Genomic DNA, 18,159 nt, shown 5'->3' with positions numbered 1-18,159 from the left:
TATTATTTCAGGGAATTTTTTTATTATTAATTGATTTAATTCAATTAAATTTTTGTTAGATTATTATTATTATTATTAATTAAGTAAATTTTACCATCTTTTAATCAGTTTAATAATTAAAATTGAATCATTTTACGGAAAAACCTTGAAATTTTTAGGGAATATCTTTTTAAAATTTAAGCCACGGGATTTAAAAATATTCCACGGCGTTATAGAGGATTTAATAAATTTCAAGTAATTTTTTATATTTTAGGGAATTTTTCAAAAGAATTAACATTCTGAATTAGAAAAGGGATTTTAAAAAATAATCCTAATTCTGAGTTGAAACGTGGAATTTGAAAAATGTAACCAATTCTAACCTAGAAATAGAAATTTATAAAAAAAAGAATTTACATTCGGACTTGGAATAGGATATTTTCAAACGAATTTAATTCCTTTTAACTTTAATTCAATCCTGCGTTAAAACAGGACATTTTCAAAATTTAACAGATTCTGAGCTAAAACACAAATTTTTAAAAGTAATTAAAATTCCGGTTTGAAGCATTTATTTTTTCAACAAATTTTCATTCTTAGTTGAAACGGGGAATTTTTTAGAAAAATAAAATTCTAAATTTGAACAGGATATTTTACAAAAGATTAGAATTCTGACTTGGAACTGGGAAATTTCGAAGATAAATGAATTTTGAGCTATAAAACTAGAAAATTTGGAAAACAAAATTGTAGATTGGAAGAGGGAATTTTAAAATTTGAATAAATTCTCATCATGAAAAGGGAATTTTTAAAATTTAACAAATACTGAACTAGATCTGTAAATTTCCGAAAACAATGAAAATTCCGGATGGGAACAGGGCATTTTTAAATTCAAATAAATTTTGAATTAAAATATAGAATTTCTAAAATTTAACAAATTCTGAAATACATCTGGAATTGTTTTAAACCATTTAGATTTTGGGTTGAAATAGGGCATTTTTAAATATAAATCATTTTTGAGTTAAATCTGGAAATTTTCAAAAAGAACCAAAATTATTTATTGGGAATTTTTCAAAATTTCACAAACTGTGAGCTTGGATTGGGAATTTTCGAAAAGTTAAAATTGTGGATTGTAACACTCATTTTTTCAAAGATTTCTAAGTCTCAGTTGAATCGGGGATTTTTCAAAAATAATAAAAATTCTGTATTGGAAGAGGGAATTTTCAAATTTGAATAAATCCTATGTTAGAACAAGGACTTTTAAAAATTTAGCAAATTCTGAGCAGTACTTTGAAATTTTCGAAAACAATCCCTTAATGGTTATAATATTTTGAAAAAAAAATATTAAACAACCTCGCGATAAACTCTTTTTTAAAAAACCGAAATTGTTATATTATCTTCGGTTTATTTTTCTGTGTCTCACAAGTTAGTGATCAGTGACTAAAAATAAATCGAATTATAAATGAACATTTCCAAAACCAAACTTTTAAGGTTACAATTTTAGTTACTCTATTTTGAAAAATTCTAATTTACAAGCAAAATTGTATAATTGGTATGCATGATAAATATTTTAAAAAATAGAAAAAAATCGAGTAAGTTGAAGATGGTCTGAATAGATTTAAAATGAATTGAAAATTCTCAATTATTTCAAATAATTTTAATGAACCGTTCACGCTTTTTAAGCATTAAAAGATCAAAAATATTTTCTTAAAATTCATAGGAAAATAAAAATTTACTTTATTTTGAAAAATTAATTTTTACAGAATATTTTAAAAGATTTAAAAAATGGTAAAAAATGAATCTGGAAGATTTTCAGGAAATGTTTTTAATTTTTAAGGATGTTAAAAAGAATTTAGGAAGAATTCGAATTATTTTAAAAGATGCTTAGAAGTTATGCAAAAATTACAAAAATAATAAAAAATTTAAAAACGTATTAAATAACATGTTTTAGAGATTTTTAAATAAAATTTTCAAGCTTTTTAAGGAGTTTTAAAGTATTTAAAATGAAATTAATTCAAATTTTAATTTAAGATGTTTCAGTTTATAATAGAAATGTAATCGTTCAATTTTCAATATTTTTTAGCTTGAAAATGCGTAAAATGACTTGCAACTCAGTTTTTTTTACTTTAAATACAAAAAAATAGCTTGAGAGTTCAAATTTTTTTGATTTCATTAAATGTGATAAATTTTTGGAAACCGGTAAAAACGGGGAATGACCGGTAATTTTGATATGGCATGCAAACGGCCATCATGAACAAAAATTCTTGACTGGAACACGGAATTTTTCAAAATTTCACCAATTCCTAAAAAATTATAATTCGCAATTGAAATGGAGACTTTTCGAAAAGAATTAAAATTCTAACCTTGAACAATGCATTCTTAAAATTTATTACATTCGAAACAAGAACTGGAAATTTCCGAAAAAAATTCAAATTGTGGATTTAAGATTTTATTAAAAAAATTTTTTTTTAAATTCAAACGTGGAATTTTCGAAAATAATATGAACTCTAGATTTGAGTAAGACATTTTTTTTGAAGAATTTTAATTCTAATTTGGAACTGGGAATTTTCAAAATTTACTATATTCTGAGCTGTAACTGAGAATTTCTAAAAAGAATCGAAATTCTGGATCGAAGAATGGATTTTCTAATTTAAATACATTCTGAGTTAGAAAACGGATTTTTCAAAGTTTAACATTCTGAACTAGATCTGGAAATTTTCGATAACAATTAAAATTCTGGAAACTTTCAAAACGCATAAAAATTCACAAATTTTGAGTTAGGATTGGAAATTGTTGTTCTGCATTGCAGAACTTCTGTTTCCAAAAAATTTTGAATCTTAGTGTATAGGGGGAATTATCGTAAATAATAAAAATTCTGGATTTGAAGAGGGTATTTTCAAATTTAAATAAATTCGAGGCTAGAACAGGGAATTTTCTAAATTTAAGAAATTATGAGTTATTCCTAGAATGTTTCGATACAAATTAAAATTCTGAATTGCAAAAGGGACTTTTCAAATTTAAATAAATTTTGAGATAGAATAGGACATTTTCAAAATTTAATAAATTAGGAGCTAGAACTCTAAATTTTTGAAAATAATTCGAATTCTGAGTTGAAATCGGGAATTGTTGAAAATGATTAAAATTCTTTACTGGAATAGGGAATATTACAAATTAAAAAAATACTCTATAAATTTTCCAATTCATTTTACAATTAATATAATAAATCTTTATGAAGAATGCAATTCTGAACATTTAAAGAAAATTATTAGTATTTTTAATGAACTAAAACAACATAATGTTGATATAAAAGTACTCGTCAAAAGTTTGATAAAATTCACGAATATTGTCAAAAAGTCATTATTTTTGGTATTGTTTATTTATTAAATCGTGATAACTATAATATTAGTTTAAAATATAATATTTTGCTTACAAATTATCATTTTTTGTTGAAAATTCAACTACTTTGATAGAAAATAAAAGTATTGGATTAACAATGAACTATTTTGTTAAATATTTTTATTTTTCAGTTGTAAATTCAACCTTTTCAAAATTAATAAAAATTCTTGATTGTCCCAGAAAATGCTTCAAAATTTTACAAATTCTGAGGTATAATTGGGAATTTTAGAATTGAATTAAAATTCTGGATTTGGACAGGGAATTTTTCAAACGAATTATAATTCTGACTTGTAATTGAGCATTTTAAATTATAAATAAATATTTCGAAAACAATTATAATTGTAGATTGGAACAGGAAATTATTCAAAAGAATTATAATTATCTCTATGAACAATGCATTTTCAAAAATTAATCAATTGGAAACTAGAATCATACGTGAAATTTTTGAAAACAATAAAAATTATGGCCTTGAGCAGCACGCTTTTTTAAAGAATTGTAATTCTAACTTGGAACAGGGAATTTCCAAAATTTACTCAATTCTAAGCTAGAAATTTTCGAGAACAATTAAGATTCTGGATTGGAACAAGGAATTTTGCAAAATATTATAATTTTCACTCGGAATAGGGATTACAAGGAATTATAGGGTATAGAAATAAATTTTGAGCTATATAACTGAAAATTTTCGAAAGAATAAAAAAAAATAAAAAAAATCTTGATTGGAACAGAAAATGTTCCAAAATTTTACAAATTCTGAGGTAATTCTGGAAACTGAAAAAAAATCTCGATTCGAACAGGGAATTTCGCAAAAAAAATATAATTCTGGATTAATAAAGGGATTTGTTAAAAGAATTAAACTTCTTAGTTGAAAGACGGAATTTGTAAATATAAATAAATTCTGAGGTAGTTCTGGAAACTTTCAAAAAGAGTAAAAATTCTAGATTGGAACAGGGAATTTTACAAAAGAATTATAATTATGATTTGGAATTAAGAATTTTCAATTATAAATAAATATTTCGAAAAAAAAGTATAATTGTAGATTGGAACAGGGAATTTAAAATTTTTAATAAATCCATAGTTAGAAAACTGAATTTTTTAAATGTCACAAATTCCAGAAACTTGTACCATTAAGATATTAATAATCATTATGAAAGTTTACCTCTAAAAAATATTGAAAGAAGAATTAATGAACAACTTCGTGATAAACTCTTTAGAAAAAACTGAAATTTTCATCGAATTTCCTGTTGGTTTTTCATTCTACAGAAATCTGTTTGTGCAGAATGAGTACATACAATTTCAAGCAGCGTTTGAAGGATTCAATCTAAAGATAATTCTTCTTTGGCGTCCTATTATCTTCGGTTTATATTACTTTGTTTGCCTCCGAAGTCATTGTTCAGTGACTTGAAATAAATCGCATAACGGGGATCGAAGAAAGAAAACAATTATTTAATACCAATTGGCTGCACACACTATTTATTTAGAATTAAATTCATACGTATTATAGTACCTAGTCTAAGAGAGAATCACAATCTGTTTTTCTTCTTTATTTCTTTCGCTTCATCAAACTTAGAAATGGGAATTTTTAATTATAAATAAATATTTACAAAAAAGTATAATTGTATATTGGAACAGGGAATTAAAAAATTTGAATAAATCTCTAATTAGAAAACGGAATTTTTGTAATTTAACAAATTCTGGACTAGATTTGGAAACTTTCGAAAACAAATAAAATTCGGGATTAATAAATGGATTTTTTAAAAGAATTAAAATTTTTAGTTGAAAGACAGAATTTGTAAATATAAATAAATTCTTAAGTTGTTCTGGAAACTTACAAAAACAATACAAATTGTAGATTGTAACAGAAAAATTTTGCAAAAGAATGATAATTTTCACTCGAAATAGGGATTACAAGGAATTATAGGGAATGTAAATAAATTTTGAGATAGTTCTGGAAACTTTCAAAAAGAGTAAAAATTCTAGATTGGAAGAGGGAATTTTTCAAAAGAATGATAATTCTAACTTGGAATTGGCAATTTTCAATTATAAATAAATATTTTGAAAAAAAGTATAATTGTAGATTGGAACAGGGAATTTTTCAAAAGAATTATAATTCTGACTTGGAAATGGTAATTTTTAATTATAAATAAATATTTAGAAAAATAGTATAATTGTAGATTTGAACAGGGAATTTTAAAATTTAAATAAATCTCTAGTTTGAAAATGGAATTTTTTAATTTAACAAATTCTGGACTAGATCTGGAAACTTTCGAAAACAAATAAAATTCGGGATTAATAAATGGATTTTTTAAAAGAATTAAAATTCTTAGTTGAAAGACAGAATTTGTAAATATAAATAAACTCTGAAGTAGTTATGGAAACTTACAAAAAGAATAAAAATTCTAAATTGGAACAAAAAAATTTGCAAAAGAATTATAATTTTCACTCGAAATAGGGATCATAAGGAATTATAGAATTATAAGGAATATAAATAAATTTTGAGGTAGTTCTGGAAACTTTCAAAAAGAGTGAAAATTCTATGTTGGAACAGGGAATTTTGCCAAAGAATGATAATTCTAACTTTGAATTGGGAATTTTCAATTATAAATAAATATTTCGAAAAAAAATATAATTGTAGATTGGAACAGGGAATTTTTCAAAAGAATTATAATTCTGACTTGGAAATGGGAATTTTTAATTGTAAATATACATTAAGAAAAAAATTATAATTGTAGATTGGAACAGGGAATTAAAACATTAAAATAAATATATAGTTAGACAACAGAGTTTTTGTAATTTAACAAATTCTGGCCTAGATCAAGAAACTTTCGAAAACAAATAAAATTCTGGTTTAATAAATGGATTTATGAAAAGAATTAAAATTCTTAGTTGAAAGACGGAATTTGTAAATATAAATAAATTCTGAGGTACTTCTGGAAACTTTCAAAAAGAATAAAAATTCTAGATTGGATCAGGGAATTTTGCAAAATACTATAATTTTCAGTCGGAATAGGGATTACAAGGAATTATAGGATTATAGGGAATATAAATAAATTTTGAGCTATAGAACTGAAACTTTTCGAAAGAATAAAAAATCTTGATTGGAACAGAAAATGTTCCAAAATTTTACAAATTCTGAGGTAGTTCTGGAAACTGAAAAAAAATCTCGATTGGAACAGGGAATTTCGCAAAAAATTATAATTCTGGATTAATAAATGGATTTGTTAAAAGAATTAAAATTCTTAGTTGAAAGACGGAATTTGTAAATATAAATAAATTCTGAGGTAGTTCTGGAAACTTTCAAAAAGATTAAAAATTCTAGATTGGAACAGGGAAATTTTCAAAAGAATCATAATTCTGACTTGCAAATGGGAATTTTTAATTATAAACAAATATTTAGAAAAAAAAGTATAATTGTAGATTAGAACAGGGAATTTTTCAAAAGAATTATAATTCTGACTTGGAAATGGGAGTTTTTAATTTAAACAAATATTTAGAAAAAAGTATAATTCTAGATTGGAACAGGGAATTAAAAATTTTGAATAAATACCTAGTTAGAAATCGCAATTTTTGTAATTTAACAAATTCTAGAAATTTCTACCCTTAAGATATTACTTATAAGTAATATCATAAGAGTAGAAATTTCTAGAGTTTGTTAAATTTAAAAAATTGCGTTTTCTAACTAGGGATTTATTTTAAATTTTAAATTATCTTTGGTTTATTTTACTTTTTTTTTTGCCTCGGAAATTATTGTTCAGTGACTATAAATAAATTGCATGACAGGGATCGAAGAAAGAAAACAATTATTTAATACCAATTGGCTGCACACACTATTTATTTAGAATTAAATTCATACGTATTGTACCTGGTCTAAGAGAGAATCACAATCTGTTTTTTCTTCTTTATTTCTTTCGCTTTATCAAACTTGCACCGGTCATTCTTACAATGAATACTTACAATTATTTTCAACTATATTCATATATATATATATATTTATTTATTTATTTATTTATATTTGTTTACTTTACGAATTTTCTATACATATAAATTACTGCTGATATTTCCCGATTCACACAGAAACGATTTGTCAGGCTCGATTCATTTTACGAATATAAATAATATTGGCGATGCCGAATTAGAAGCTATCCTTTTATTGATCTCTAATCTAGAGGAAATCGGTTACGTGTGAAAAGAAATTTCAGCTTCGCATCAAGACTCACTTTTTGTAGACCTGCAGAAAAAGCAAAGCGCAGAAAGTCGATTCGCGCTTCGAAGAGAACTTTCCATGATTCGAAATTCTGAAATAAATACTCTCCTGATATTTAATTACAATGAAGAAGTTATTTACAAAAATATTTTCTTCTTCAAACCACGAATCTTTTTCTTTACAAACTCGACTTTGGACTTTTCCTGTAGTACGTACTTTTATCGACAAATTTCTGAACACGAGAGAGAGCATTTGATGCTTCCAGCCCTTTGCTGATCTTCTTGATCGAGGCTTGGCACGGAAGGTAAGTAAAGAACACTCGTTTACTTAATTTCGTTAGAAAATTACCGGAAAAAGATGCAATGTGTTAATTATAAATTATTGGATTGTATTCGATACGATTGCAATCGTTACAGTGATGCAGCATATGAAAACAATAAGGGACCGTATTTCAATTGGTGGGGGGGGGAGGCGTTTTTTAATGATTTGTTATGGTAGGGTGTCCTTCATTCATGTACGTTATTTTTGCGAATTCGGAAAAACTTTCTCCTAAATATTATCTTTTTAGGTACAAATTTTGTTGTTTGGTTGAAAATGTAACAATTTTCTTGAAAAGACATTCTTTTTGGTTACAAATTCAACTGTTTTGTTAAAAATTTGGCTTTTTGGGTTAAAAATTGAGCTCTTTTCGTAGAACATTAACCTTTTGTTTAATATTTATATTATGTTGCTGATAAGTCAACTGAAATATTTTTTGGATGAAAACTATTTTTTCTGAAAATTTGTCTTTTTGATTTAAAAGTTTCTATTTTTTTGTCGAAATATTGTTTTTTTCTGGGTAAAAAATAAAACTATTTTGTTCAATGAAGTTTTTTTTGATAAAAATACCACCTTTTATCCTAATTTGTGTTTTTAATTTAAAAATTCAACTGTTTCAGTAGAATTTTCATTATTCTTGAACAGAAATACAACTGCTTGATTGAAAATTGAACAATCTTGTTAAAAAGTCTTACTTTTTGGTAAAGACTCGACTATTTAGGAGAAAATTGACTTATTGTTTACAATGCTTATTTTTGTGTTAGAAAATGAACTGTAATCTTCTTTCGAGAAAAATGTAACTAGTTTTTTTATTTTTTTTTTATATTTATCTGTTTTAGAAGAAATTTTATCTTTCTTCAATAAAAATGCAACTGTTCGTTTGAAAAATCAAAAGTAAAAAAAACTTCTTTTTGATTTCCAATTTTGTCTTTTTGATTTCCAATTTTGTCTTTTTGATGTAAAAATTTACCTATTTCAGTAAAATGTTCGTTTTTATTGGACAAAAACGCAACTATTAAGTTGAAAACTTAAAAATCTTGTTAAAAAGTTATCCTTTTTTGGTTAAAATGTCGACTAATCAGCAAAAAATTAAATCATTGTTTACAGTTCTCATTTTGATGTTGGAAAAAACTGATATATTTTTTGGATAAAAATTTAACTATTTATTTTAAGTTTTTTTTTTAATTTCTCTTTTTCAGAAGAAATTTCATCCTTCCTGAATAAAAATGCAACTGTTCGGTTGAAAAATCAAATTTAAAAAAAATGTGTGTTTGTTTAAAAAATTTTCCTGATTTACTAGAATTTTCATTTTTCTTGGATAAAAATGCAAGTGTTTAATTGAAAATTAAAAAATCTTGTTAAAAAGTCATACATTTTGGTTAAAAATTCGAATATTTAGCAGAAAATTAACTTTTTGTTTAAAATTCTTATTTTGGCATTAGAAAGTAAACTGGAATCTTTTTTGGAAAAAAATTAACTAATTATTTTAAGTTTTTTTCTTTTAATTTATCTGTCTAAGAACAAATGTCATCTTTCTTAAATAAAAATCTAAGAATTTGCTTAAATATTCAATAATTTTCTTGAAAAGTCATACTTTTTGTTTAAAAATTCTGCTGTTTTGTTGAAAATTCAACTATTTCTTAGAAAATTTACTTTTTGTTCAAATTTAAACATTTTAGTATTAAAAAGAGAAATGAAATATTTTCTGGATGAAAATTCAACTATTTTTTGGAAATTAATTTTTTTGTTGAAATAAAAAATATATCTGTTTTAAGAGAAATTTAATCGTTCTTGAATGAAAACGCAAATGTTCGATTGAAAAATCAATTTTTTTTAAATTTGTATTTTTGAATTAAAAATTTACATGTTTTAGTATAATTTTTATTTCTCTTGAGTAAAAATGCAACCATTTGCTTGAAAATTCAATAATTTTCTTGGAAATTCATACTATTTGTTTAAAAATTCTGCTGTTTTGTCGAAAATGTAACTATTTCTTAGAAAATTTACTTTTTGTTCAAATTTAAACATTTTAGTATTAAAAAGAGAACTGAAATATTTTCTGGATGAAAATTTAACTATTTTTTGGAAATTAATTTTTTTTTGTAGAAATAAAAAATGTATCTGTTTTAAGAGAAATTTAATCGTTCTTGAATGAAAATGCAAATGTTCGATTGAAAAATCAATTTTTTTTAAATTTGTATTTTTGATTTAAAAATTTACATGTTTTAGTATAATTTTTATTTCTCTTGAGTAAAAATGCAACCATTTTCTTGAACATTCAATAATTTTCTTGAAAAGTCATACTTTTTGTTTAAAAATTCTGCTGTTTTGTTGAAAATTCAACTATTTCTTAGAAAATTTACTTTTTGTTTACATTTAATATTTTGGTATTAAAAAGAGAAATGAAATATTTTCTGGATGAAAATTCAACTATTTTTTGGAAATTAATTTTTTTGTTGAAATAAAAAATGTATCTGTTTTAAGAGAAATTTAATCTTCCCATTTTTTTTTTAATATTAAGAAAATCATCTTTTTGGGTTGAAAATTCAATTTTTTTCATAGAAACTTTTTTTTATAAAAAATTTATATTTTTGTACTTGAAAAGTCAACTAAAATGTTTTTAGGATGAAAATTTCTCTATTTTTTTTGAAGAAAATCCTCTGTTTTAAGAGAAAGTTCATCTTTTTGGATAAAAATGCAATTCAACTATTTTGTTCAAAATTCATACATTTTGACTGAACGAATTTCGTCTTTACGGATTAAAATTTCAACTTTTTTCGTATAAAATAATTTTTTTTTAAGTCTGTATTTTGATTTTGAAAAGTGAGTCAGAATCTTTTTTGGATGAAAATTCAGCTTTTTTGTAAATAAAAGTTCATCTGTTTTTAGATAAATTTCATCTTTAAAAAAAAATGCAACTATTGTATAGAGAATTTAACATTTTTGTTAGTCATCTTTTTAGGTTAAAATTTCGTCTTTTTGGATTGAAAATTAAATTTTTTCATAGTAACTGATTTTAGGTTAAAAAAATCTATATTTTGATCTTGAAAAATCAAATGGAATCTTTTTTGGATAAAAATTCTTCTATTAAAAAAAAATCGAAATAAATGTTCATTTGTTTTAAGAGAAATTTAATCTTTTTTGGATAAAACTGAAACTATTTGGGAGAGATTTCAACTATTTTGTTAAAAATTCAATTTTTTCTGTAAAAACTTATTTTTTGTCAAAAAGTCTATATTTTGTTCTTGAAAAGTCAACTGGAATCTTTTCTGGATGAAACTTAAACTATTTTTTGAAATTTTATTTCTAGATACAAAATCATCTCCTATAAGAGATATTTAATCTTTTTAAAATAAAAATACAACTATTTTGTTGAAAATTCGTCATTTTTCGACTCATCCTTTTCGGTTAAAAATTCGACTTTTTGGATTAAAAATTCAATTTTTTTTCGTAGAAACTTATTTCTTTTTTTAAAATTCATATTTTGATCAGGAAATGTCATTTGAAATCTTATTAAAGCGAAAGTTCAACTATTTTTTTTAAATGTATCTTTTTTATTTAAAAACTTATCTGTTTTAGTAAAAATTAAATTTTGTATGAAAATATAACTTTTTGGTTAAAAATTATTTTTCTTTGCTTGCGTATTTAACTATTTTGTTTGGAAGATTCTTTTAAATCACTTCGTTAAGAAATAATTCTTTTGTTTGAATATTTATATTTTTAGTTAAAAATTCATCTATTTGGTTCAAAGTTGAGCTATTTTGTTAAAAAATAATTTTTAATAATTGAAAATTCAACTACTTGGGTAAAAGTTAAACTGCATTGTTTAAAATTGTTTTTTTTTTTGTTTGGAGGCATGTCTTTGGTTGAATAGTTAACTGTTTATTTCAAAAACCTTTTTTTGAATTAATTTTTCAACTGAAAATACAACTGTTCCATTTTTTAAAGATTGATCTTATTTAGATGAAAATTCTCCTTTTTTTGAAAAAAAAAAATAATTTTCTTGGTTGGAAATTTCATGTTTGTTGGATAAAAGTGCTTTAGTTCTTTTGGTCTAAAGGTTCAACAATTTAGATAAACTTAAATTTTTTTCTTGAGTGAAAAATATTTATTTCTTGAAAATTCGTCTTTTCATTTTGAAAAATTCTTTATCTCGTGTACAAATTTAATCTTTTTCGTTTGAAATATAAACTATAACACTTTTTTTGTTGGGACTTATTTTAAGTTAAAAATTGAAATATAATGTTCAAAAATTAATTACTTGGTTGAAAATTCAATTCTTTTCTTAAACTGTCATCTTTAGTAGAAGAAAATACATTTCTTGTTTAAAATAAATGAATAAATTTGAAATTTTCTTATTTGTATCTCAAATACTGTTTTATTTCGTTCATAAAAGGACTTACGTTAAAATAATTACAAAACCAAAATGCTGGTATTTATATATTAATGATCAAGGAAAATGAAAAAATACTCAAGGAAACGCAGAAAAAACTAATGATAAAATTAGTTGCAGGTAATTTGTTAGAGAGATAAAGTTTTATTCAGACATTTTCGGATAAAGTTTATGCTCTGAAGTTAATTTTTGTCTCAAATAATTTTCACCTCGGAAGTCAAGTTTTTTTCTGTCAAGATCAGAGAATTTGAAAAATGAAGTTCTCGGACACCCTGCCTAATTCTACTAGAAATAACTAGCAAAACATTTCTGGAAACTAAAAATTACGTATAGTAAGAGGGGAAGGGGTGAGGGTAGTTAAAATATTTTTTTACATGAGAGGTAGGGTTTTAGAAAGGGCCTAAAATCCGTTTCGAAATTTAAAAGTACGGCCCCTAACTGGGATGTTATAAGCTCAAGGGGATTTTCCTTCGAATGGCGAGTAATTATCGATTGATCTACTAATTTATCGGCATTAGTGTCATCGGTAATATCCTCGAGATTTGTACCAACATGTGCCGCTGGGGCCGAGAAATTATCTTGTCTAACTAAATTATGTATCGTCTTGGCCGACTCAAGTCGTCCCTTTGCAAATCGATCTCCGGATTCAAAGTCTCAAAAGATAGTTCAAACAAAAACTCTGCCACTGTATAACAAAATCTGGAAAAACATTCTCTTGTCAAGTTGTCCAAGTTGATGATGGTGATCCCGTTGAATTTGTAGGTGTTGCCCTTATCTTCCAGACTTCCAGAAATCCGATGCGATCGACTGGCTCTAACGACTCTTCCCTCAGAGAAAAACCTCTTACCCACCGATTCCTCTTCTTGAATTTTGAATCGGTGACGGGAAAAGGAAGGTCTAGGAGGTGGAGGTCGGCGTGGATGACCACCACGGTCACTGCAACCTAGGAGACCAGTATTGCGCGGCCATATCCGGTGCTGGCTGTCCCGGTACGGCGATCGGCACGCTCACACCGGGTGATATCAAACCTACAAAAAGAAAAACATCATTCTGATTAGAAAGATGTTCACACTATCTACCGGTACCCAGTGGGCACAAAATTTGACGACGTCCTTACGACATCGTTAAGACAACTTTACGACATCCTATGTCCATGTCATTTAGGTGTCTTTGCAATATCGTAAAGACATCGTCAGATAATACGACTTATTTACGATAGCATAAAGACACCTTAATGACATGGGCATAGAATGTCGTAAAGTTGTCGTAAAATTGTCGTAACGATGTCGTAAAGACATCGCCAAACTTTGTGCCCACTGGGTATGCAGGACTCAAAATGTAGGATTTAGACATTAGTATCCGTCACAGAAAAAACTGGGGTTTCCATTAGAACCCATTTGTGGTTCCAAAGGAGCTGCAACATAAATGAACCCAACTTGCTGAGAAAGAGCCCAAAACGTTAAATAAGCTCCCCGGTAAGAAGAGAAGAATAGAGAAAAATTAATAATTTCAGATTTAAACGAAAGAGTGAGCATGCCTAACGAAAAAACTCTATCTTTCTCTTTTCACGCCCTATCCGTCGCTTGTACTTAAATCTAGCTCTTTGTATCCCTGACTCTATCATTTACAGTCACAACTGTCTATTGTTTTCTATCCATGGTGTTCACAACCGTCTATCTTTCTCTATTACTGATTCTATTCCTTGTGGTCCCATGGGCCTATTTTATCTATCTTTGTTGTTCACAAATGCCTATCTTTATCCATCCCAGTCTACCCACTATCAATTACATATTGTTTAAATTTCTATCCATTTGTATCCACTCAAAAATTTAGTGTTCTTATCCGTTTCGAAAATAATAATATATTTCGAATTTCAAACTCCCGCAAAATAGTATTGAACCAGCAAGGGTTTATATACCTAACAACAGAATTCCCTAGCTTTACGACTTACTAGTCGAAGGGTCATCGCCCAACTCGCAGTGATACCTGCTTAAGTGTACCCCCACTATTGTTACCCCTTACTTGCTTTTAGCCTGTATATCTCGCGTCGGGTTAGAGGCGGGCATATCTGAGATCTTGAAATTAGTATCCATTATACTTCTAATCCCTTTGTATTCACAATACTCATTCATAGAATGTCAATGAACTCTAATTTGAAAAGCTTAGAATTTAAATTTATTCTGTTTTAAAGACTTTTAAACTGCACATTGCAAACTTCGCAAATACGCGAAGCGAGCTACCTGGGATCCTTCCCCTTCCAGTGGGACCCTTACCCCTCACACCTGTCTTGGCGCGCTTAGTCCCCGGGATTGCCGGAGCGCAGGGTCTAATGTCGCTAATTACCCTATATCACCTCCGATTACCGTTCCAACTTATTCACTTAAAATTTAAAAATAACTCATGCAAACTATTTGGAAAGCATTTTTTGGGAATCTATGGGCTTTTACGAGTGCAGTGGTATGTCATTTCTCATTAACAGACAAAAATTAAATATCAACATTCCCTCATTCAATCGTGAAAATATGTAGATTCCGAGTATTTCTATTTTCTGACAGAAATTTGGATAAGGCTATTGTCGATAAGCAGACAGTATTAAACAATAGAAAATTCTAGAAAACTTGATCTTTTCAAAGATTTCTTTATATCTAAAGGTATTTATTTATGACTACGTTATTCATAATGTTAAATCGAAATTTATGAGTAAAAATAGAAATTCTCCGAATCTACATATTTTCACGATTGAATAAGGGAATGTTCATATTTAATTTTTGTCTGTTTATGAGAAATGACATACCCCTGGACTCGTGAAAGTTCACACATTCCCAAAAAATGAATTCCAAATATTTTGCATCAGTTATTTTAAAATTTTTAATGAATAAGTTGGAACGGTAATTGGAGGCGATTTAGGGTCATTAGGGTCATGCGCTCCGGCCATCCCGGCGACTAAGCGCGCCGAGACAGGTGTGAGAGGTAAGGGTCCCACTGGAAGGGGAAGGATTCCAGGTAGCTCGTGCTCCTTTGGGGTGCACCTCAATTTTGGCCATTTTTAACGTTTTAAAAGTACGATCTAACTTCAATTTTTGATGTATCAATCTGCAATCATGCGACTAGGAACATCTTCTTTAAATTTAAAATTATTGTACTACCAATGTATGGTTAAAAAACCATTTTTAATTTTCATAGGAATCTTGATAAATTTTTCGTATATAAATTGATTTTTAAGTATTTGGAGTCTTTTCAAATTTAGAATTATTTTTCAAATTTTTTTAAAACTTCTAAATATCGTTTAAATTGATTCGAGATTTTCCTACCATCTTCAATAAAACCTGCAACAAATTTTTTAATTCCCGAAAATCTTCCAGATTATATTTTTTTTTTAATTTTGGAAATCTGTTTAAAAATACTTTTAAGACTTATGACGGGATTTATACAAAATATTCTAATTTTTTACTCGGAAATAATAATTGGCAATAAAAATGTAAATGTTTAATTCAAGAAAGTAGCTTAATTTTTCACCAAATAGTTGAATATAAATGTTTATGCGAAGTTTCTACCAATAAGAATAATCTTCTATTAAGCGCAAACATAAATAAAATAGCTAAGTTTTAAGTTTAAAAATCAATTTTTCAAAAAAACTACTTTTCGATTAAAAATATTTAAATTTGCAACCAAATCAATTTTTAACTACAAAATTCAATTTTGATCTAAGAAGATTAAGTTTCAATCAAAACGCAACAAATTTTCTACATTTACATTCTTCTCGGAACAAATTATTTCTGAACTAGGCAAAATAATTTTCAACCAAGATTATTTATTTTTCTACCAAAAAAGACGAATATATTTTTAGTTAAAAAAAATTAACTTTAAAATAAAAAAAAGAATACATTTTTAACAAAATAATACAATTTTACACAAAAACAGATCATCTTGAATCAAACAGATGCCTTCATAACCAAAAAATATCAACTTTCTACTTAAAAAAATTCATTTTCGAACTAAAGACGAATTTTACACAAATGCAGTTGAATATGTAACCCAGAAAATTGCAATTTCCACGAAACTAGATGAGTTTTTAAATCAAACAGACAAATTAAAAAGAAAATAGTTGAATTTTTATACAAAAAAAAATCAGTTTGACTTTTTAACATCAAAGCATAAGTTTAAAAAAAGAAGTAAATCGATAAATGTACTTGAATTTACAACCTAAAGAGGCCAAATATTTTCATTTTTATCAAAGATTTTTTTTAATCTTCGAATTTGAGTGAAATAAACTTCATTGGAAAATTTTTAAATTGAACGAAAAGGGACAACGGCTTAATTTTATTGTGGGGAATCCGGAAAATGAAATTTACGACTTCTGTTTACAATGCCCAGTTTAAATTTCTCAAGCAAGTGAGGGGTAACGCGCTGGATGCAATGGTGGGGATAACCTAAACAGGTCAAAATACGAGTTGCACATCGCCGAGCCGAAGTTCGAATTCTGCAAAAGCGTCGGCTGACCCTCCGTTTATAGACGGTGCAAATGATTTTCACTTGTGTCTGACTTTTTCAGTCAGCCACCTACTGAGAACCTGCGGGTATTAAGTCAGGGATGTACGTCAACTAGCGCGAGCCTCGCTAAGGATGGTCGTGGATAAGCGGAGGATTCGTTTGGATATAACGACTCGGATTCAAGAAGATAGGATTATCTCATGTTTAAAAAAAGATATAAATGGATTTATATAAATAGGAAAATAGGTATTAGAAAAGATAGACGAAATTTTGATTTTTCCAACGAATAGAAAAGGATATAGGTGGATAAGCTGTGTATTAATTCAGATAGAAAGACTAAGATTTAAGAAGATGGGGCAATTTTATATTTCAGAAAAGATAGAAATGGATTCACTTCTATAGGAAAATAGGGATTAAAAAAGATGGACAAATTTTTTATTGTCTAACGGATAGAAAAGAATATAAGTACATAAATGGAGGATTCAGTTAGATAGAAAGACTGGGATTCAAGAAGATAGGGCAATCTTATATTTAAAAAAAGATGGAAATGGATTCACTTGGACACGAAAATATGGATTAAAAAATATAGACGAAATTTTGTTATTGCCAAACGGATAGAAAAGGATAGAGGTGGATGAGCTGTGGATTAATTGAGACAGAAATACCAAGATTCAAGAAGATAGGGCTATCTAATATTTCAGAAAAGATAGAAATGGATTCACTTGGACAGGAAAATAGGAATTAAAAAAGATAGAATAAATTTGTTATTGCCCAATGGATAGAAAAAGATAGAGGCAGATAAACTGTGGATTTATTTAGACAGAAAGACTGGGATTCAAGAAGATAAGGCTATCTTAGATTTTATAAAATATATAAAAAGATTCAATGAGATAAGAAAATAGGGATTGAAAAAAAATACAAGATTTTCGATTACCTAACGGATAGAAAAAGATAGTTGGGGATAAGCGAGGGATTTATTTGGAAAAAAACACTAGAACAGGGATTGGAAGTGGAAAGAAAAGGATACATGTGGATAAATGGAGGATAGATATTGATAGAAAGATTGGGATTTTCTGTCCCCGTTGGGGAATTTTTAGACGGAGGAAAAATCTCGTATTCATAGGAATACAAATTCTTAGTTCTTCTTAATTTAACACTTATTACCGGGGTGATTAAGCCTATTTATAAAGAACCTATTTTTCGCTTTGCCCACCTCAACATTTAATTTAATTAATAACATCACTTTTACCTTAAATCAGCCATGTAATCGAAAATTATTTTCCGAAATGTTATAATAAAGACATTTTGAAATTGAATTTAAAAAATTGAGAACAAGAAAATAAGTATTATCAGTTTCTTTTTAAATTTATATAAATATAATTTTCAGCAG

The 18,159-nt window shown here is 26.8% G+C and overlaps 1 protein-coding gene across 1 annotated transcript in view; it reads right to left on the bottom strand.

The window, feature by feature from the left end:
• Positions 1–13,201: 13,201 nt before the first annotated feature.
• LOC117172605 (paired box protein Pax-6-like) overlaps positions 13,202–18,159 on the bottom strand; it is a 125,377-nt gene continuing 120,419 nt past the window's right edge. Inside the window, exon 9 of the mRNA XM_033360696.1 lies at positions 13,202–13,306. Within this exon, the coding sequence (XP_033216587.1) occupies positions 13,212–13,306 (95 nt within the window). The 3' untranslated portion in view covers positions 13,202–13,211. The remainder of the gene's footprint in view (positions 13,307–18,159) is intronic.

The sequence above is a fragment of the Belonocnema kinseyi genome, chromosome 5, assembly GCF_010883055.1.
Source record: "Belonocnema kinseyi isolate 2016_QV_RU_SX_M_011 chromosome 5, B_treatae_v1, whole genome shotgun sequence".
NCBI lineage: Eukaryota > Metazoa > Arthropoda > Insecta > Hymenoptera > Cynipidae > Belonocnema > Belonocnema kinseyi.
The sequence above is the reverse complement of the archived record's forward strand: the minus strand, read 5'-3'. Positions and strand labels throughout refer to the sequence as shown.